The 19,578-nt window shown below is 56.7% G+C and overlaps 2 protein-coding genes and 1 non-coding gene across 3 annotated transcripts; 1 reads left to right on the plus strand and 2 right to left on the minus strand.

Annotated features, from left to right (window-relative positions):
• Nucleotides 1–672: 672 nt before the first annotated feature.
• Nucleotides 673–11,288, minus strand: SLC27A4 (solute carrier family 27 member 4). The gene is made up of 13 exons (XM_069873305.1): nucleotides 11,267–11,288; nucleotides 7,702–7,868; nucleotides 6,678–7,072; nucleotides 5,832–5,990; nucleotides 5,416–5,485; nucleotides 5,217–5,308; nucleotides 4,683–4,792; nucleotides 3,880–4,089; nucleotides 3,518–3,644; nucleotides 3,200–3,337; nucleotides 2,883–3,047; nucleotides 1,762–1,908; nucleotides 673–1,519 (listed from the first exon to the last, which is right to left on the minus strand). Exons 2-13 carry the CDS (start codon nucleotides 7,863–7,865, stop codon nucleotides 1,362–1,364), a joined length of 1,935 nt encoding a protein of 644 aa, XP_069729406.1. The 5' UTR covers nucleotides 7,866–7,868; nucleotides 11,267–11,288; the 3' UTR covers nucleotides 673–1,361.
• Nucleotides 11,289–11,396: 108 nt separating this feature from the next.
• Nucleotides 11,397–11,486, plus strand: TRNAR-UCU (transfer RNA arginine (anticodon UCU)). The gene is given in 2 exon segments: nucleotides 11,397–11,433; nucleotides 11,451–11,486. It is a non-coding gene; the product is annotated as a tRNA-Arg (tRNA).
• Nucleotides 11,487–13,448: 1,962 nt separating this feature from the next.
• Nucleotides 13,449–19,541, minus strand: COQ4 (coenzyme Q4). The gene is made up of 6 exons (XM_069873623.1): nucleotides 19,325–19,541; nucleotides 18,221–18,317; nucleotides 16,377–16,479; nucleotides 16,165–16,294; nucleotides 15,202–15,295; nucleotides 13,449–14,596 (listed from the first exon to the last, which is right to left on the minus strand). The coding sequence occupies exons 1-6, from the start codon at nucleotides 19,539–19,541 to the stop codon at nucleotides 14,434–14,436; spliced, it is 804 nt and encodes a 267-aa protein (XP_069729724.1). The 3' UTR covers nucleotides 13,449–14,433.
• Nucleotides 19,542–19,578: the final 37 nt, after the last annotated feature.

A 19,578-nucleotide genomic window follows, 5' to 3' on the forward strand; every position in this document is an offset into this window, starting at 1 on the left:
ATTAAAAAAACCCTCCAAACCACCCGAAAACAGAATTTTCTCTGGAACAGACGTTTCTGCATGGTCTCTGAGGACTGGAATCGGACATCGCTGCTAAGGCTGTTTCACATCAGACACAACACGGAGAATTCACGTAGTGCAAGTCAGGTGTTTAACATGAGCATTACAGTTCAGGGCCCATCTGCGCTGGAGAGGGAGAGGGAGGGCTCTCGCGGGAAGAGATGCAGAGCACGTGAAGTCAGGTTTCAGAGAGACCACCCTCCAGAGGACTTTCTCTCCTCTAGGCAACTTGCCTCCTGCATTCAGGGCAAAGACACTGCAGCAAGAAAGCCCTTAAGAACTGCTCTGTGGTCCTGTGTACATCTAAGCAAAGGCAAACCAGGCCCTTTATCGCATTCTCCCATCTGCTTTCTGCAAGGAAGAAGGCTGCATCCATAAAAAGTAGAGGTAAGAGACCCAGAGAAGTGTCCACAAGACAGCTCACGTCCTTCACCATGGAGCAAGGCCACAAGGCCATACACGGCTGCACCCACGCTGGAAGAGGAGAATCAGTCCCAGGTGAGCATCCTGTCTCCCTGTGAGAGAAAAGGGCTCTCCAAGAGAAGACAGGTCTGGGCTGCTCCTCCAACTACTGCACAATCCCGGGACACATTCAAAAGTACAGACAATAAATTAAGATTGAAAAAATAAAGTCAGTGTGTATAATATATATATATATATAATATAACATAATGTGCGTGTGATTGTGAAAAATAGAAATGTCATCCCCAGGAGAGAGCAAGGCATGGCAGAAATGCCTCCCTGTCCCTCTCCTGAGTGCAGCAATACCCTGCTCCCGATTCACAGCAGAAACATGACGACACCAGCAGGGCCATGCAGGGAGCAGGGGCTGTGCCTGGCACCCAGCTTCCCTCTGCCAGCAGGGACCCTGTGCCAAGGAGGAGATGGCTGGCTGGTGGAGGAGTGGGGAAAGAGCCCAGCACTGGTCCCTTTATGGCCTTCACAAGGAAGGGTTGTTGCAGGCAGGAAAATGGAAGGAAAGACAGGAAAAGTAAAGTGGAATGGCAGCAGCTCCCCACCTCTCCTCAACTGGCCAGGGCCTTGCCCCTCCCGTGGCATGTGACCACCACTGCTGTACCAAGTAGAAAATAAAGCCATAATGAGTCTATGCTTTGGTATGTAACTATCTCCCTCCCCTCAGTCCCCTCTGCATTCCCCCCAAACCATTATCTGCAAAACTCATCAAATAAAATCTTTAGTGTGCCTTTACATTGCTCCTCAAACCTTTTTTTCCCCAGCACCTGCCTTGCTCCCCTCTCCCTGGCAGGATTCAGGAAGCTGCCTTGCTTGAGCCCCACCAGTTACAGCTTCTGCTCTCCTGACTGGATCCTGTTGAACGCTGCCTGGTCCAGTGGCAGGTAGCGGCCTTGCCTGGAGTCCAAGAAGTACAACCTGTCTTTCACCAGCGCAGGGTCAAAGCCCTGCTTCCGCAGATCCATCTTCTGGAACTTGTAAGTGCCTGGAGCAGGGAGGGAAGGAGGAAAGAGGAGTCACTGAGTGCACAGGCTCCCATGCCCATTGCCCCTGTGCTGCCCCAGACCCAGCCTTGCACTCCCTCCACCTCCAAACCACCAGAGGAATGGGCTAGGGGCTCTGTGGGGCAGAGAGGTTTTATCCTGACCCTACTGCAAATCGGCCTCCATAACCTGATTTCCCTCCCCCAGCTCCACGCCCAGGGCATGCATGCAAGCCACGGCTCACTTGTCTTGGAGACTTCGTGCAGGAATCTCAGGAAGACGGGCCGTGCATACAGCGGCAGGGCCTTTTTCAGCTCATTGGCAAAGCGTTCTAGGTCACAGGAGTTTTCCGGGTCAGCGATAGCTGCCATTCCTGCCTTCCCTTCTATCCCTAAGAAGCAGAGAAGGGACAGCACTTACCCACACCGTCGCTGTCGCATCATCTCCCTCTGCCCCACAACATGAAGGCCTCCAGCACAGACCTCACTTTGGTACAAAGTGCTGATGTCCGGCTGTGTCACCACCCAGTGGCTCAGGCTGCCAGCGACACCCTGCGGTCACGGTTCCCTCCTCTGCCAGGAGGCACCTGCAGCCAGTCGAGAAAGGACGCAGGGTCCTTCCAAACCAGCCAGCATCAGATCAAAGCCTGAGAGAAGGAGGGGACCCGCTGGTTCCCATTAGAATTATAGAATTATAGAATCACCAGGTTGGAAGAGACCCACTGGATCATCAAGTCATTCCCATCAATCACTAAACCATGTCCCTCAGCACCTTGTCCACCTGTCCCTTAAACCCCTCCAGGGAACGTGACTCAACCCCCTCCCTGGGCAGCCTCTGCCAGTGCCCAATGACCCTTTCCATGAAAAATTTGTTCCTAATGTCCAGCCTAAATCTCCCCTGGCGGAGCTTGAGGCCATTCCCTCTCGTCCTGTCCCCTGTCCCTTGGGAGAAGAGCCCAGCTCCCTCCTCTCCACAACCTCCTTTCAGGTAGTTGCAGAGAGCAATGAGGTCTCCCCTCAGCCTCCTCTTCTCCAGGCTAAACAACCCCAGCTCTCTCAGCCGTTCCTCATCAGGCCTGTTCTCCAGCCCCCTCACCAGCTTCGTTGCTCTTCTCTGGACTCGCTCCAGAGCCTCAACATCCTTCTTGTGGTGAGGGACCCAGAACTGAACACAGGATTCGAGGAGCGGTCTCGCCAGTGCCGAGTACATTAGGCACATCCCAGTGGCTTTTTCCCAGCTCGCCCATGGGGAGCCTCAGTCCAGCCTCTTGCACAAGGACACATCAATCTGGACATGTAGGACATGCTCACGTTCAAGTGCTGGAGGCCCACCCGCCTCCCCATCATCCTCTCCCCTCTCAGCTACCTGGGACCTCCACCCCATAAACCACCACATCTGCCAGGTTGAGGATGCGGCTCAGTGTTCCCTCCACCTCTGTGGTGGAGACATTCTCCCCCTTCCAGCGGAATGTGTCCCCGGTGCGGTCCCGGAAGTACATGTAGCCGTATTTGTCCATCACCAGGACATCCCCTATAGAAAAGGGAAGAATAGGCAAAACAATGAGGTGTCAGAGAGCTAGGAGCAACCCTGGAGCGTGTCAGGACAGTGGCACCAGCCTGGGACAGCCCCCATGCCCCCCCAGGCACCCTTCTCAGCAGATGGAAGGGTCCTGCTTGCCTCACCTGTGAGATAGGCAGCGTCTCCTTTTGTAAACACGTCCCTGGCGATTTTCTTGTTGGTGGCTGACTGGTTCAGGTAGCCGTCAAAGTGCTGCAAGGGGTTGCTCTTGACAATGCGGCCCACCAGCTGCCCCGGCTCCCCTGCAGGGAGAAAAGAAGGGATGGAGAGGGGATGCAATCACCCACACCCAAGCAAAAAGGGGTTTTAATGGAGCTGGTGTGGTTTAACTGGACAAAGACTCAAACCTAAGTCAATGATCTTGAATTATCAGTAAAGACTCATGCAGGACTGAGGCAGCTTATCCCTGTGGTTGCTCTCACCTGGTTTGCAGCGGATACAGACACCGTCTGAGCCCCGGATCAGCTCCATGGTGTCTTCATCCACCTTCACCAAGCCAATGGGGTAGACGCCTGGGAGAATTCTGCTGTTGAAGCCGCACGATCCAACCTAGGACAGAAAGAGCTCAGAGCTGTGGGTAGCAGGGACATCCTTCCCACCCCAAGCCTGCTGCCCACGCACATCCAGTATCACCACACAACAGCCCAAACCCCTCCAGGCAGACAGCAACCCACACCAAGCCTCTTGGAGCAAGGAACCAGAAGCAAACAGCCTGGCTGGGTTTCCAGCCCTGCCCAGGCTGGCAGGCACTCTCTGGGACATGGGGAGAGTGGTGGAGCCTTACGTTGTTGTCGAAGTTTCCCAGGCTGCAGTTGCACTCAGTGGCCCCGTAGAACTCGGCTACCTGGGCGATGCCGAAGCGCGCCATGAACTCTCGCCAAATGGAGGCACGCAGCCCGTTGCCCAGCGCCATGCGCACCCGGTGCTGCCGCTCCACCTCCTGGTACGGCTGGTTCAGCAGGTAGCGGCAGATCTCCCCGATGTACTGCACAATCTGGGAGGGACAGAGAGGAAAGACTCACTAGGATCCCCACTGCCAGGCTCCAGGGTGTTTGGAATTTCTTCAGGGCAGGTGAGAATAGCATGACATGCACAAGGTCCCCTAAAGAGGCTGTGGGAATATCCAGGAGTCCCCCTAGCTCATCCAAAGCCTGTCTATCCTCCAGGCCATGAAACCTAGCCAAGACCACCTGGATAATGCTGAAGCACGAAAAGGATTTGGACACGTGGAGTTACCACCCCAGATGGGTAGAACACAACCCCACTGCCTTGGAAGGCGGTTGGGGATGGACAGGGAGAACCCGTCCATGCCTCCCTCTCTTCCAGCAGCTGGGTCATAGAATCATAGAATAACCAGGTTGGAAAAGACCCACTGGATCATCGAGTCCAACCATTCCCATCAATCACTAAACCATGTCCCTTAGCACCTCGTCCACCCATCCCTTAAACACCTCCAGGGAAGGGGACTCAACCCCCTCCCTGGGCAGCCTGTTCCAGTGCCCAAGCCTGTTCCAGTGTCCCCAGCATGACACAGACCCCCAGACTCTGCTCCCCAGTCCCGGCTGGCCCCGTGCCTCCCAGTCTCACCGTGCAGTTGTATTTCACGCAGTCCTCCCAAAAGTGCGAGGCCGAGAACTTCTTGCGGATGACAATCGTCATGCCCTGCAGCAGGCACTGCCCGACCCCCACGATGTTCCCTGCGGAAAGGCAGCCAGAGGAGCCCTCAGCACTTGGACATCCCTAGGAGCATAGATGCTGTGGAGGACTAGAAGCAAGATTTGGGGCAGCACTTTGCTTTCTTAGACATCCCAGCGTGTCTCAGCGAGCCAGGTGGGCACCGCTTCCCCTTCTGCCTGACTTTCCATAGGGAGCAGCAATAAGAAGCTCTTCCAAAAAGTCAGGCTGGGAGGTGGAGTAACCCTCCCCACACAATCCTCACTCCACAGGTCAGCCAGATTGATTCCTGGCTGCCAGGGAAAGAAGAAAGTTTCAGTCAGACACTGTCAGCAGCAGCCAGCTCCTGCTTGACCTGGAGGTTGCTGCTACCCCAGCCTCCAGCCTGGGCTTGGCTGAGGGGCAGAGACGTTCCCGGCAGGCAGGGCTCCGTACGGCACACGTTACCTGCGGCGTGGTAGAGCGGGAGGCAGTCGTACATCACATCGTCGGGCCTCATGCGGAAACCATAAAATACTAAGCTGGACATGCGGAAGTACCTGGGGCAGGAGGGTGAGGGACAGTCAGCAGCAGGGCCAGAGGCGCCGTGCGAGGACAGGCCGGAGCTCGGCCCCGTCCTCTCCCGAGCCCCTGCCCACAGCCCTACCGGCAGTTCACCACAATGGCAGCCTTGGGCAGCCCCGTCGTGCCAGAGGTGTAGATGTAGAAGAGTTTATCTGCAAAACAACGAGGAGACGAGGTCACATACCCAACCTAGGAGCTGGCTGAAGCAGGAGAGGGGCCAAGACAAGTTTATACACTTGGCCAGCTGAGCCAAAACTTTGTTATGCAACAGCACCAAGGACATGCTGGGTTCACCCTGGGCAGATCAGGTCTATTGGACACACGGAAGGCACGACAGGATATTACACAAGGCCAGGCTTCAGACACTGCAAGAACACCCACCCCAAACACCCCAGGCCCTGCCACAGTCACCCTGAGCAGGAGTTCCTGCCACTGTTGTAACTGGATGATCCACAGAAACACTGCCACGAGTCTGGCCCTCAAAAGCTGACCACGTACCAAGAAAGCCCTTATCAGGGGGTGTTGGCGGGTGATGCTGGGCCGTCTGCAGGAGGGGGTCCAGGTGTTTTGCACCAGGAAGTGCGGACTCGGGGCTTCCTTCCCCAGACCAGAAGAGATGGATGGATTTCTCCAGGGAGGGTTGCACTTCCTGCATTGCTGAGAAAGTAAAGAGAGGAGATGGAGAAAGACCACAGGGCGGTAATAGCATGGAGACCCCTTGCCCTCCCAGAGAAGGCGTGTCAAGGAGACAGTGCCCTGGGTAGCAGTACCCTTGCAGTGCTTGGAAGAGTCCCCAGAGGGCTGACAAACATCCCAAGCAGATGTTCCCACAATTAACAGATGCTCAGGCTACAGCCTGGGCCTCTTCAGGGACTAGAAGATCCTGTTCTCCACCTCTTCCCAGCCAAAACCTCCCTGGTGCCAAGAGGTGTGTTGACACCACCAGCCTCAGAGTTGACTGAAACACATGAGGAGCTGGAGTGCTGCAGGGATGTGGCTAACAGCCACGGAGAGCACAGGGAGGCTCAACCTGAGCAGCAGAGCAGGCCCAGCCCAGGGCCCCATGCAGGGCATGGCCCCAAGATGCAGAAGAAAGGATCCTCACACCCAGGCTGGCCTGCTCAGGAGCCCAATAGCACTGAACTCCAGGCCCTGCCCATCCCCATGTCCTGCTCAGTGGCCAGAGAGACCAAAAAGCACAAAACTAGATCCATTTCCTGGATAATTCAACTGCCCACTCTCTTCCAGATCCCTCCACTGTGGTGGGCAGGGAGGGAACACTAAATCCATAGAGATACCGCCCTCCAGACCAGAATACCCCGACACATCCTGCCTGTCCCTCACCTTCCATCATCTCCACCCCAAAAACCACAGCCTTGGAGTTGGAGATGGTGATGCAGTGCAGCAAGGCCTCCATGCGCAGGTGGGAATTCACCAGGGCTGTCTCCACTCCAATCTTGGCCAAGCCGAGCCACAGCCCCACGTACTGATTGCGGGACTCCATGAAAAGAGCCACCACGTCACCGGAGCGGAAGCCTTGGCCGTAGAAAAAATTGGCCACCTGGTTGGAATATTCATCCAGCTGCCGGAAGGTCCAGCTCTCGCCCGTGCCTTGGAAGATCAGTGCTGTCTTCTCTGGATACTTGCTTGCAGTCTTCTGGAAGATCTTGGCAATTGTGTTCTTCTCCTTCACGTGCCTCCATACCTGCCACTTCACCCGCAACAGGACCAGCCCAGTGCTGCCAAAGGAACGGGAGCAAGAGGGCAGCTGCTCAGTGACCCCTGCAAAACCACTTTCTCCAGCACAACCAGCACAGCACGAGGACCACGCTAGGAGCTGGGATAGCCCAGCACTGCTCCAGGCCCTGCTCTAGGTCAGCAGCAGCTCTGGGTGGTCCCCTGAACCACAGGGACACAGGCAGGGGTCCTCTGCAAATACACTTACAGTCAGGAAATGATGGAGGCCAGGAGAGATGCGCGTTGGAAGGCTGCAGCCAGGGATGTTCCTGAGCAGAGAGCACCAGGTGCTCTCCAAGAGGTGCCTCCACTCCCTCCCCACTAACCCTTGCTAGGAGCTGGCACAGCCTGGTACCAACTCAGAACCGACTCTGCACAGGCAGCAGCGTTAGGGACAGGGTGAAGTACAAGGACAGACATCAGACTTCAGGGCTCAGCTGAAATCTATCTCTCCTGTGAAAACTTTGCCCGAGAGTTTGGAACCGCCTGGGCAGGGCAGAGGGAGATCTCCTTCCAGCTGGGCTTGGTGCCAACAGAAACCCAGGGCTGTGCAAGGAGCTGGGGGCTGCGCTCACACACACCGGGGACAGGGGAAGGTGGATAGTCAGGCCATGCCAGCCAGGACACCTACGTGACGTCCCTTCGTATTGTCTTGATGAATATGAGGAAGAAGTCCCATCCACCGGATCCCAGGTAGAAAATGAAGAGAGTGGGGATGGCCTGTGTCCAGGACAGCTCCAGGCTGACCCTGAAGAGCAGCAGCAGGGCTGTCAAAGCAGCCAGACGCAGCATCATGGCCTGCAGAGAGAGAGAAACCACGGTCATCAACCCACGTACGCTGGACCCAAAGACAATGAACCCATGGGCAGGGGATGCATTAGCAGCTCCCAGCTTCCTGAATGAGGTCCCCGAGTCACCGCCCCTCGTGGCAGTGAGGATGTAACACAGCAGCCCACAGCTCCCACAGAGGCAGCTTTATCAGACCTTGGAGATGGCCTCCAATTAAGCTGCTGGCACAGCAGCCAAGAGCCCAGCCATTCCCACCTGGGGAGCCATGTCCTGCGTGTCACCCAGGGGCACAGCCACATCCCAGCAGCACGAGGCACAGGATAAAGTCACGTCACGAATGTGGGAGCAGAGTCACAGCAGGAGACCTTGTACAGATGGTCGGTGGGTACCAGGGCAAGGCCTGGCAGGGCTGGCTCCACTCCTCACCGTCAGTCTGGGAAGGCCCAACTCCAAATTCCTCCTCACAACCCAGGTCTCCCAGCATTAGCTCTCCTGTACGCCTGGCTTCGGGACAGCCAGCAGGGCTGGTGGGACAGTGCAGCTTCACACAGTCCCCAACACAGCTCAGACAGGAACAGGGACAGGAAACTCAGACCTTTGAGCTCTGCTCGTGTTTGCAAACCCTCACGTCGGCAGGCAGTTTCCTGGCCTGGCTCTGCTGGAGACACCGCCAGGCTACATGCCCTCCCCAGGCTCGAGCAGGCAGAACAAGGGCTGTTGCTGCTGCCAGGAGCACCCAGATCCCCACCCCATGCCCTGTGGATGGCGACTCAGTCTCTGGTATTTGTCCCACAAAACCAGCACCTCTGTCCCCATCCTGAACACGCCCCAGCTGTGGCTCTGAGATGCACAAGGCACCATGAACTAGCAAAGGCTCTTTGTGTGACAGCAGAAGAAAGTGACAGCAACGTGACCCTCACTGCTCCAAGATAAAAGTGGTCCTCCCTGGCATGGACACAGGCCAAAGAGGAAGGAAACATTCATGTCATTTCCCTTTCCCTCTTGAAGGTGGATCCACCGCTCCAAAGCTGGCAGCCCTGTCAGGGCTCTGACACAGCTGGCGGGGCTGGGAACCAAGCCTGCAGCTTTCCCTCTGCTCCCTGCAGCTCCCCCAGGTCCGGGAGCCTCTGCGGATTTGGTACAAGACGCTGGCAGGGTGAGACCTGAGGCAGCGCCATGTGCTTGCCAGGCCCTGGCATGTCACACAGGGTGTCTCACCTCCGAGCTGTGACACCGGCAGCAGGCAAGGATGCACCAGAGTGCAGGATGCTGCTCCTGGCTGGGAACATCAACCCCGTCTGCAGCCCCTGCCTAGAGATCCCTGCTTTCACCAGCAGCCTCCGAGTTCTCTCCACCAAGCAATTCTTAGGCCTAAGGTCCCACAGCACAGTCCCTTAGCCTTTTAACAGGGTGGGACACACTGCACGTCTGCTAGGAGCCTCTCTCCAGAGTTAACAGGACAACTCTGAGACCATCATCAATCTACGACACCTTGGCCAAGACCCGGGCCCTTATGCACTCACATCAAACAGACACAGAGAGCCAGCGGTGGGAGAGCCACACTCTGTGTGGGCAGCAAGGTGCTTAATCACCCTCTTAGAATCATAGAATCACCAGGTTGGAAAAGACCCACTGGATCATCGAGTCCAACCATTCCAACCAAACACTAAACCATGTCCCTCAGCACCTCGTCCACCTGTCCCTTTAACACCTCCAGGGAGGGTGCTCTTGAGAGCAAGATGAGCCCAGACAGGCCCCTCTTATCCTCTGCTACATCTCTGCCTCACACCAGCATTTCCGATGCCTCCTGCTGAAAAGATAACCGGTGCGTTACTGCCAGAGACCTCCAGCCCCACCGTGAAGGATTCAGGCCTTGTCTAGCTGCATCAGCACAGTGAAAATTAAGAGCTGCTTGTAGTCCCACAGCCAGCGGGCACGACAGCAAACCACAGGGATCCATTACCCAGGGACAGAGAGACCCAAGGAGAGCCCAGGGAGCAGGTCACAGAGGAGATGACAAGGAGGCAACCGGGCTCCAAGAAGCCCCAGTGCTTACGGTCAAGCTCCAGGGGCTGGGAGATCCCCAGGGGCATCTCTCCAGTACCAGAAGCTGGAAGGCATCTGTCCCTCCCACTTGGCCCTGGGCAAGGTGACAGGATGAGCCCTCAGGTCCTGGGGAAGGACAGGAAGCATGAAACCTGGGAATCCCATTTTGCCCTCTCTGTCCTTCTCTGGGGCCAGCGAGCTCGCCCCGAGATGGGAGGACGAGGAGCACAGCCCCAGCCCCATCTGAGGGGGCAGAAGGACCAGGAGGCCCATCAGGACCTCATCCTGGTGCTTCAGCCCAGACCCTTCTTCCCCAAGTCCCTCTGGGCTCCAGAACTGCCCAGGGAGAGCTGGTATCCATGGGGGAGCCCCCCGGTGCCTCATAAGGAGGCTGGGGGGACCCCAGTGCCTCACAAAGATTTAAGGGGGCTTGGAGAACCTGGTGCCTCATGAGGAGAATGGAGAGGCTGGGGGACCCCGGTGCCCCATGAGAGACGGGGGGGCCTGGGGGGTTCTGCTGGCTCATGAGGAGGCGGGAGGGCTGTGGGGGAGACTGGAGGGGCTGAGGGGCACGAGTACCTCACGAGGAGGTTGGGGAAGATGGGACTGGGGGTCCCTGGTGCCAGTTGAGGAGGATGGGGTGGGGGGGTGTGAGGGGATCCCAGTGCCCCAGGAGGAGTCTGGGGCACTATGGGGAAGATCAGGGGGGACTGGGGGACCCCAGTGCCCCATGGTGGGGGGGCTGAGGGGACCCTGCTGCCTCATGAGGAAGGGGGGCTGGGGTGGAGGTGGGGGGTGCTGGAGTCCCCAGTGCCAATATGGGGGGTCCGGGCCCTGGTGCCCAGAAGCTGGGGAAGGGGCTGGGGGACACCCGCGGGGGGTGGGGTCGGGGGTCCCAGTGCCCTTGAGGAGGGGGGATTGGATAGAGAGTGGGGGTGCTGGGGATCCCGGTGCCCATGGAGGGCGGGGTGAGGGGGGAGCTGGAGTGGAGATGGGAGCCCCATTTCCCATGGGGAAGGGGAGTTAGGGTGGAGATGAGGGGGGGTAGGGCCCCAGTGCCCATGGGGGGTTGGAGATAAGGGGGACCTGGTGCCCACGCTGGGGGGAGCTGGGGTGGAGACAGGGGGTGAGACGGGGGAGTTGTGGGCCCCGGTACCCACGGGAAGGGGGGGATTGGGTAGAGACAGGGGGGGCTGGGGGGCCGGCACCCACGGGGATGGGGGTTGGGGGGCCCCGGTGCCCATGGTGGAGAGGGGGGAGGGCTGGGATGGAGACGGGGTGGTTCCGGGTCCCGGTGGCGGCCCGAGGCCCCGCGGGAGGGAGGGAGGGGGCGCTGAGGGGAGGCCGCGCGGCGCTCTTACCGGGCTCCGCCGTCCGCCGCGGCCCGGCCACCTGCCCCGGGAGGGGCGGAGCGCGGCACGGCCCGCCGGGAGCTGCGGCCCCGCCCGCCGGCAGCCACAAGGGGCGGAGAGCGCGGCGGGGCAGCGCGAGGGCTCTGTGGCGCAATGGATAGCGCATTGGACTTCTAGCGTGGTGACGGGAGTCATTCAAAGGTTGTGGGTTCGAGTCCCACCAGAGTCGTCTTTTACTTCTATTTTTTTTTTATTTTTTGCTGCGACGGGAATGGCCCTGGGCGGGGAGGCACGTTCGAGAGCTGGGTCGGGAATGCCGTCCCTGGAATTAATAAATATTCATGAATGCCATCCCCAGAATCCATAAACACTAATTGATGCCATCCCTGCAATCAATAAATGTGCATCAGTGCCATCCCTGGAATCAATAAATGTGCATCGATGCCATCCCTGCAATTAACACACACATCAATGCCATCCCTGAAATCAATAAATGTGCACTGATGCCCTATAATCAATAAATATTAATTGATGCCACCCCTGCAATCAATAAATGTGCATCGATGCCATCCCTGGAACTAACACACACATCAATGCCATCCCTGGAATCAATAAATGTGCACTGATGCCCTATAATCAATAAATATTAATTGATGCCACCCCTGCAATCAATAAATGTGCATCGATGCCATCCCAGCGATTAATAAATGTGCACTGATGCCATCCCAGGGATTAATACATGTGCATCGATGCCATCCTTAGAATTCATAGAACAGTTTGAGTTGGAAGGCACCTTAGAGATCATCCAGTTCCAACCCCCCTGCCATGGGGTGGAATTAATAAATGGGCATTGATCGCAGCAGATCCACGTGTGATTCAGCATCAGCATCATTCTGGAACTAGATGACCTTTAAGGTCCCTTCTAACACAAACTAATCTATGATTCTATGATATCACTACTTCTGCCTGAGCGGCGTGGGCAGCACCACTGCTGGTGGTTGTTCTGGGGCTGCCACTCAGCCATGGCAAATACACCCCAAATTAAATTCATTTCTGCGTGACTTGTGCCTGACCTGGCAAACTCCCCCCTCTGCTCCCCCCTCCTTCCTTCTCGCAGTGGCAAACAGGAGCCACAGTGGCCGTGATGTGATCCGGCTGAGCAGATGCAGTTTAAAATTACACCGTTTCTGTAGCGTTGGCACCAGCCCATCAAGCAGCACGCGGCTGCGCGAAGGCGGTACGACCGCTGCCGGCAGCCTGAGCACTGCACGGCCACGTTAAATAACCCAGAGTACAGCAAAACCCTCTCTCATAACCATCATTTCCCGAGTTTCCTTGAGTGCCGTGCATGGCTTCTGGAAGCAGCGGATCTTTGCAGCCCTTCGGTTCAACCACCCCAAAGCTCTGATGCGTTTCCGGCGCAGAAAAGCACATTTCAGGATTGTTTTAGGGCCAAATGCATCTCAAGCAGTGCAATAGGACAACCCCCACTCTGTGCATTTTACCAGCAGCAAAAGGATATATTTATATGATATCCCTCGTTTATCTGCTTGATGTAAATCCAGAGGCCAAGGGGAGGAGAAAAACCCAAAGTCTGGCTGGTGGGGGGGTGAAGGCAGAAGCTGACATGGGAAGTCTGGGGTGCGGGAAGAAAGCAAGTCCCTCTGTCCTGGTGTCTGCTTTTAAGTGTTCCCCAAAACCCAAGAGTTTTGCCCCTGCTCACCCTGTGGGATGGGGCAGCTCTGACCCCCGGTCGCACTGGTCCAGCAGCCCATGGGAAACTGGGACGGGACTGGTGAAGCTCACAGCAGGGCAACGCCGTGTCCCCCAGCTGCCACCAAAGGATGCCAGTCAGAGCCCCCCAGCTCTCTCTCTCCTGGGAAACAGAATTGCTTTAGGAAGCCCCAGCCCCGCTCCCCTCCTTCTCTGCACTCCAATCTTCTTCTGTCCAGGATTTTCTGCAACGACCACCGCAAGGAGCCACTCAACAGCCCAGCACCCCCAGATCCCAGCTGGAAAGAAGTGGCTCTGCAACCCGTTTCGTGCCCTGGTCCCCAGGGATGTGCGGCCACACGTGCTCTGCCATCACCTACTGCCACACACAAAGAACAGCAGACCCCACTAGAGCAAAAAAGGCATAAGATTTCATGTCTGATCTTCCCCTCAGAAAGGGAGATGGGGCAGAAGGAGAGAGGTAATGAGCCACAAGCTCCACCGTGGATTTTATTAAGCAAGAAGGAATTTCAACAGCAAACCCACAGGTAGACAGAGCCTGTGGCCTCGTGGCTCTCTGCCCTCACATCTGACAGCCCTGCACTGCAGCCACTGGCAGTCTGGAGCCTTGTTTAATTAACCCAGACAGCAATCAGCTCCCAGATGCAGTGAGAGCAGCCGCCGTTTCTGCACTCCCAGACCCTTATTCCCAATCACATAATTTTGTTGCCCAAGGAGATCATTCCTACTGAAAACCCAGCCCAATCATGTGAATTTCAGTGTTTTTGAAGGGAAGGGACTACAGGGAGACACAACAGCCAATTGAGCCGGGATAATATCCACAGTATCCCTGCCTGGGTGCAATCGTGTGCCACCTAATCTCCATGGTGTGAGGCACATCCTCTATGACCCATCAAGAGACCAGTAAGGCACCAGTACAGGATGGCATTTCACTGTTGCGCACACCAAATCTGACCCTGGGCTCCTCTTGTGAATCACTAGTTTAGCTCCAGTCCAGGGCGTCTCCAAGACTTTAAGCCTCGGTCTTCCCTGGAGGGTGGGTGGAGGGATTTACCTGTACAGCCTGAGAGGTGCTGAAGGCCAAGTTGGCTCTGGTGTGTTGTAAACCAGCTCTCCTCCCTCCCCATCCCAGCATTTCAGAGCATCAATACTGGAGCCAGCAGCCAGGCCCAGCTGGCAAAGGCACAACAGGACTTGCCGTCCCTCCACTGAATCACAAACAGCAGGAAGGGTCAAGTTTTGTCACAGCACCAGGAGATGCCACTTGGCCTCTGCCAACAGGAGGGTGCCAGCTCTTGGCAGGAGAAAACTCAGGCCCCGGGTGCGTGGCAGCTGCGGGCAGGGCCACGCTGTGCTCCTGGACAGGAGAAGACGGAGCACAGCAGGGGAAGGCTGCTGCCTGCCAACAGGGATCTCCTGCCCCCCTCCCTGGACTTGAGCTCTCACACTCGAACGGCCGGGGGAGGGAAGATGCCGATCTCCTGCCGCAGGGAATCCACTGGCTGCTCCCAGCGCTGCTCGTAGTAGATGTTCAGGACACAGTTAGCATTGCGCCCACTTCGAATTGCCCAGGGAACCAGCTCAGTGGCCAGGACCTGCAGTTTTCTGGAAAAGAATACAGGAGGAGACGACTTCAATTTCCATGTTTTGCTTTTGATTTCCTTTTTCAAGTCTCCATCGCAAGCAGATGCCAAGACACTGTGTCCCATATACTCCTCCATCCTTTTAGCATCCCTCCTACTTAACTCACAGGGGAAACTGAGGCACGGAAGAGGATTGTGTGCCAGGAAGGTTACAGTCAACTGCAAATTCAAGACCAGAACTCAGGTTCTGCAATCTCCAAACCGTGCTGGGCCACCAAAACAGATGTGCTGGGGCAAGAAATGGCAGCCAGTGTGGCTAAGAGTCCCACTGGCCCTCAATATGTGTGCAGCCAAGGGCAGCCAGGCCCAGGCACTGCTCCTGCTGCCTGGCACAGAAGAGTCAGCACTGGAAGCAGATGAAGCATCAGATTCTGCTTCAGTGGCCAGGCAAAGCCGTATCTCCCAACGCCACCAATTCCCTGGGCTGCAGGGGCAGAGCAGACAGTTCATATGAGGGATCCCCATCTCACCCCTCCCTGCTAACTAGCAGTGTCCCCTCTCTGGCTGCAGAGGACCATGGCAAGCAGCACCCAGGCTGAGACTCCCTCCGTATTGGGCAGCACCTACCGTGCGCTTAGATGGACGGGGCCAAACGCTGCTCCTAGGACACACATGGGCAGCCCCGTCTGGATGGCCTCGAACCACTTCACCACGACCTCACCTGGGAGGGAACAGAGAGACCATGAGTGAGCAAGGGGCCTGGGTCAAGGATGAGCCAGGGCCACAGGGTCTGGCAAAGCAGGCTGCACGCTCTGCTGCTTGCCGAGGACGGCTACGCACCCATCGCCTCCGCCTCTGCAGCAGGACTTGGGAAATGTTCCTGGCCATGGCTTCATCCTGTGTTAGGATGAGCCTTGTCATGTGCCACCCACACAAGAGGCACGGCCTGGGGCCCGTGGGGGAGCAGCACCTTGCAGTCAATGCCCCGCGAGCTTGAGAAACACCTCCCTGCAGATCTTCAGCAACGCTTCTGCCGAAGCCTGATCCCCTGTGTGGCTTTTCTCGTCCCTCAGCATGGGACAGAGCTTTTACAAATGACACTAGGTCTCAGCCAAAGCTCGCGTAGGAGACCTGATGTGCCAGTTCCTGCTGGCTCACCAGCAAGGCTCGACTTACGACTTGTTGTTGAGTCAGACGCAAAATGAGGGCAAAGGACATGGGGACGTGCAGATAAGGAGCAACAAGAACCCCCCTCGCTTCTGCCTTTGCTAAGAGCTTGTGAAATATTCCTTGTTTGCTGCCACCCTCCCTGCCAGGCAGCAACCACCCACCCACCCGCCCACCCAGTTGCTGCCTGCACCCAGGGCTTGGGCAGAGCATCTCTCAGCAGGGGAAAGGTGACACCCCGCAGGCTTTCAGTCACCACAGAGCCAGCAATGAAGGACAGCGATGATGAAATCTCACCGCACCCCTCCCTGGGCTGAGGTTCTGGGATTCTGACCGGCCCAGCCCGCACCGTTCCTGGGAGAGGTGGCCAAGCACCTCTGGCAGGGTTCAGCAGCGCAGCCCTCTGTGACCACTGCTGCTCACCTAGCATGTTGGTTGGCATCCCTAGGAGGGTGTGCATCAGATCGTGGACTTCTCGGTACCGCTGGATCACGTACGCCAGCTCCTCATCATCAACAAACTTGGGTGGCATGCGGGTGTCTGGAGAAACCTTCTGCAAATCCAAAGAGGTTCAATTCAGTTGATCCTCAGGGATCAACAACAGCCGTTCGCGTGCTGTGAAACCCCACACTCACATTTTCTTCCAAGAACCGGACATACTCTCGGCCCAGTGTGCCATCCGGCAGCCCCTGCAGCTTGGTCATGTCCAGGGTGGAGAGACGGATGCGAGGCCGTTCCCTGAAAGCAAAACGCAGGTCAGTGAGACTCCCAGTGAAACCCATAGCTGGTGGTCCTGGAGAAAAAGAGCGCCTGGCAGCCTTCATCCTCTGCCTCTGCTCTTCCCAGGCATTTTCCTTGCGTGGATCCTGACTGCTCACCGCAGGGATAGTACCATCTTTATTTCTGTTGCTGAGGCTGGGACACAAATTGCTTAAAGAATCTACCTAAAGCCTTGGCAGTTAGAGAGCTCTCATCTTATGCCCTTGTAGCAACCCTGGTTGGAAAAACACCAGTGTCCTCGGCACCAGAATGCTGTCAACAGTTGGCCCCAGGAGAGCAAAGCTCTTCAGTTGTTCCTGCAAGGCAGCCAGAGCTTCAAAGGAACAATCCCAAAAAGGGGAGGGAATCTGTTCTAAATGCAGGTCAAATTTCTCTCCTGCTCAGGCTTTTACCACCAGCCACGTGGCAGCCACATAGGGAAAGGTCTCCTCTCCAGGTTGTTGGCAAACAGGTGCCCCACAGCCCTGGAACTAAACAAAAGCCCTTTTATTTCTAGGCACAGAATAAATTCTTCCCATGATAAAAGCCCTGCAGTGGATTCAGGAGCTGCTCAGCTGGAATGGAGGTGCCAGTGAGATAAAAGGACTGACACCAGCTTCACCCTGGCTCCAGATGCTTCCTTGTGGATTTGGTGTCAAAGTGATCTCAGCAGCTTGGGGGATTGAAAAAAAAAAAAAAAAAAAGAATGCACAAATTGAACCGCTGCAAATCCCTGCAACATCACGGGGCAAGGAGCATGCAGGGACATCTCTCCCCAACCCTCAGTGCCTTTGCTGCCCTCTTTCCCTGAGCAGTTCCTCCGGGTTTCAGCCTCATACTGGTGCTCTGCATGCCTTGTCAGGTCAGCATCAGGAGCCAAGATCAGGCTGCTCTGTGCAAACATACAGCAAAAGGCAGCTCTTCCCCAGCCCCATGTGGTACAGCCCAAATGATGCAAAAGCAGCAGGCGTGAGATATAATGAGCAGGGAGAAGGCAAGCAAATAAGCAGTAAGATCTTGGTTAATGATAAGTCCCTCCTGGTCCTCAGCCTTGCTGCGCTCAACAAGTCCTTGCAGACATGGAAGCAGAAGTCTTAACAAGGAACACAAGAGAAGGGGCCTCATTTCACAGCTTGAAGTGACTCTGCAGGTGGCAGGAAAGAAAATATGGAGGTGCCTAAGGAAGAGGCAGACCAGCAGAGATGAAATTTCCAACACAAGATGTGGCAGCAGGTGCAGGGGAGAAATTCATGGACGTTGTGCATTTTCATTGCTGCGGTGATGAAACCCATGGATTTCTCCCCTGCACTGGATGCTGCATCTCCTTGTGTTGGCAGAACAGACCTACAGCAACAGGCTGCCCACGGAGGTGGCTGAGTCACCTTCCCTGGAGGGGTTTAAGGGACAGGTGGACGAGGTGCTGAGGGACATAGTTTAGTATTTGATAGGATTGGTTGGACTCGATGATCCAGTGGGTCTTTTCCAACCTGGTGATTCTATGATTCAACACTGAAACAGGGCTGGCTCCAGTGCCTCCTGGACCCCAAGAGCTAAAATAAAGTAAAATAAACAACCTGGAGGGTTAGAGCTAACAAAACGCCTGTGCTGCTTCCAAGCCAGGGAGCACAGGGCTTTCCTTCCACAGGGCCCAAGAGCTTGACCTCACGTCTCCCCACCACGAACCACACGGCAAGGGAAGGATGGATGTGTCAGGACGCACTGGAGGATGCGGTAACCTTCAGGGTGGTGTTTCATCTTGTCTCGCAGGCTGGGCAAGGCAAGGCAGCCTGTGGTCTCCCCGAGAACTGCCACCATGTCTGAAAGAGACCAGAGAATCATAGAATAACTAGGTTGGAAGAGACCCACCGGATCATCGAGTCCAACCATTCCCATCAAACACTAAACCATGTCCCTCAGCACCTCGCCCACCCGTCCCTTAAACCCCTCCAGGGAAGGTGACTCAACCCCCTCCCTGGGCAGCCTCTGCCAGTGCCCAGTGACCCTTTCTGTGAAGAATTTTTTCCTAATGTCCAGCCTCAACCTCCCCTGGCGGAGCTTGAGGCCATTCCCTCTCGTCCTGTCCCCTGTCCCTTGGGAGAAGAGCCCAGCTCCCTCCTCTCCACAACCTCCTTTCAGGGAGTTGGAGAGAGCAATGAGGTCTCCCCTCAGCCTCCTCTTCTCCAGGCTAAACACCCCCAGCTCTCTCAGCCACTCCTCATAAGGCCTGTTCTCCAGCCCCTTCACCAGCTTCGTTGCTCTTCTCTGGACTCGCTCCAGAGCCTCAACATCCTTCTTGTGGTGAGGGGCCCAGAACTGAACACAGGATTTGAGGAGTGGTCTCCCCAGTGCCGAGTACAGAGGGAGAAGAACCTCCCTGGCCCTGCTGGTCACTCCGTGTCTGATCCAAGCCAAGATGCCATTGGCCTTCTTGGCCACCTGGGCCACTGCTGGCTCCTGTTCAGTCGCTGCTAACCAACACCCCCAGGTCCCTGGACCCAGGTCCTCATGAACCATGGATCTTCAGCCTCAGGGCTGGTGTCACTCATAGGGGTAGACGTATGGATGTAGGAGCAGGCATGAGGCCTGAGGGACCAAGGAGGAGTGAGAAGGGGCTGGGTAGTATCACAGGGAGTCTGGAGAGGTTTCTCATCTCCTCTCTTCCAGGCTCCTGAACCTCCCCTGGCAGAGCTTGAGGCCATTCCCTCACGTCCAAGGGGGACAGGGGACAGGACGTGAGGGAATGGCCTCAAGCTCCGTGTCTGGGGCAGGACTGGACGAGCTTTGAGCCCCTTTCCCCCTCACCCCGATCCCCCCCGGCTCTCACCGTGCCTGTAGGGATCGTACAGGGCCATGGCGGCCGAGCCGGCGGCCAGCAGCGCCTTCTGCAGCGGGCTGGTGGGGATGTGCCCGGGGTAGAGCCGCCACTGCCCTTCCTCCCCCCCTCCATCCTCCTCCTCCTCCTCCTTCACGGTGCCCCACACCGCCCGCAGCCCGGCTCTGGCTCGCCCCGAGCCCCTCAGCACCCGCAGCAGCGGCACCATCGCCTCCCTCTCCCCTCTATCCCCCTCTTTGTCCCCT

Source organism: Phaenicophaeus curvirostris, chromosome 20 (assembly GCF_032191515.1).
Source record: "Phaenicophaeus curvirostris isolate KB17595 chromosome 20, BPBGC_Pcur_1.0, whole genome shotgun sequence".
Lineage (NCBI taxonomy): Eukaryota > Metazoa > Chordata > Aves > Cuculiformes > Cuculidae > Phaenicophaeus > Phaenicophaeus curvirostris.

What these genes read in the sequence shown, in the direction of transcription:
- SLC27A4 (XM_069873305.1), bottom strand. Translation starts at nt 7,865, where the DNA reads ATGATGCTGCGTCTGGCTGCTTTGACAGCCCTGCTGCTGCTCTTCAGG. An exon ending in CCCGCTCTACCACGCCGCAG is followed by an intron (nt 4,793 to 5,216) that starts GTAACGTGTGCC and finishes GCCTTTCCGCAG; the next exon opens with GGAACATCGTGGGGGTCGGG. An exon ending in TTATGGGGTGGAGGTCCCAG is followed by an intron (nt 1,909 to 2,882) that starts GTAGCTGAGAGG and finishes TCTGCTTCTTAG; the next exon opens with GGATAGAAGGGAAGGCAGGA.
- COQ4 (XM_069873623.1), bottom strand. Translation starts at nt 19,541, where the DNA reads ATGGTGCCGCTGCTGCGGGTGCTGAGGGGCTCGGGGCGAGCCAGAGCC. An exon ending in TCCGGTTCTTGGAAGAAAAT is followed by an intron (nt 16,295 to 16,376) that starts GTGAGTGTGGGG and finishes TTGGATTTGCAG; the next exon opens with AAGGTTTCTCCAGACACCCG. An exon ending in GATGCCAACCAACATGCTAG is followed by an intron (nt 15,296 to 16,164) that starts GTGAGCAGCAGT and finishes GTTCCCTCCCAG; the next exon opens with GTGAGGTCGTGGTGAAGTGG.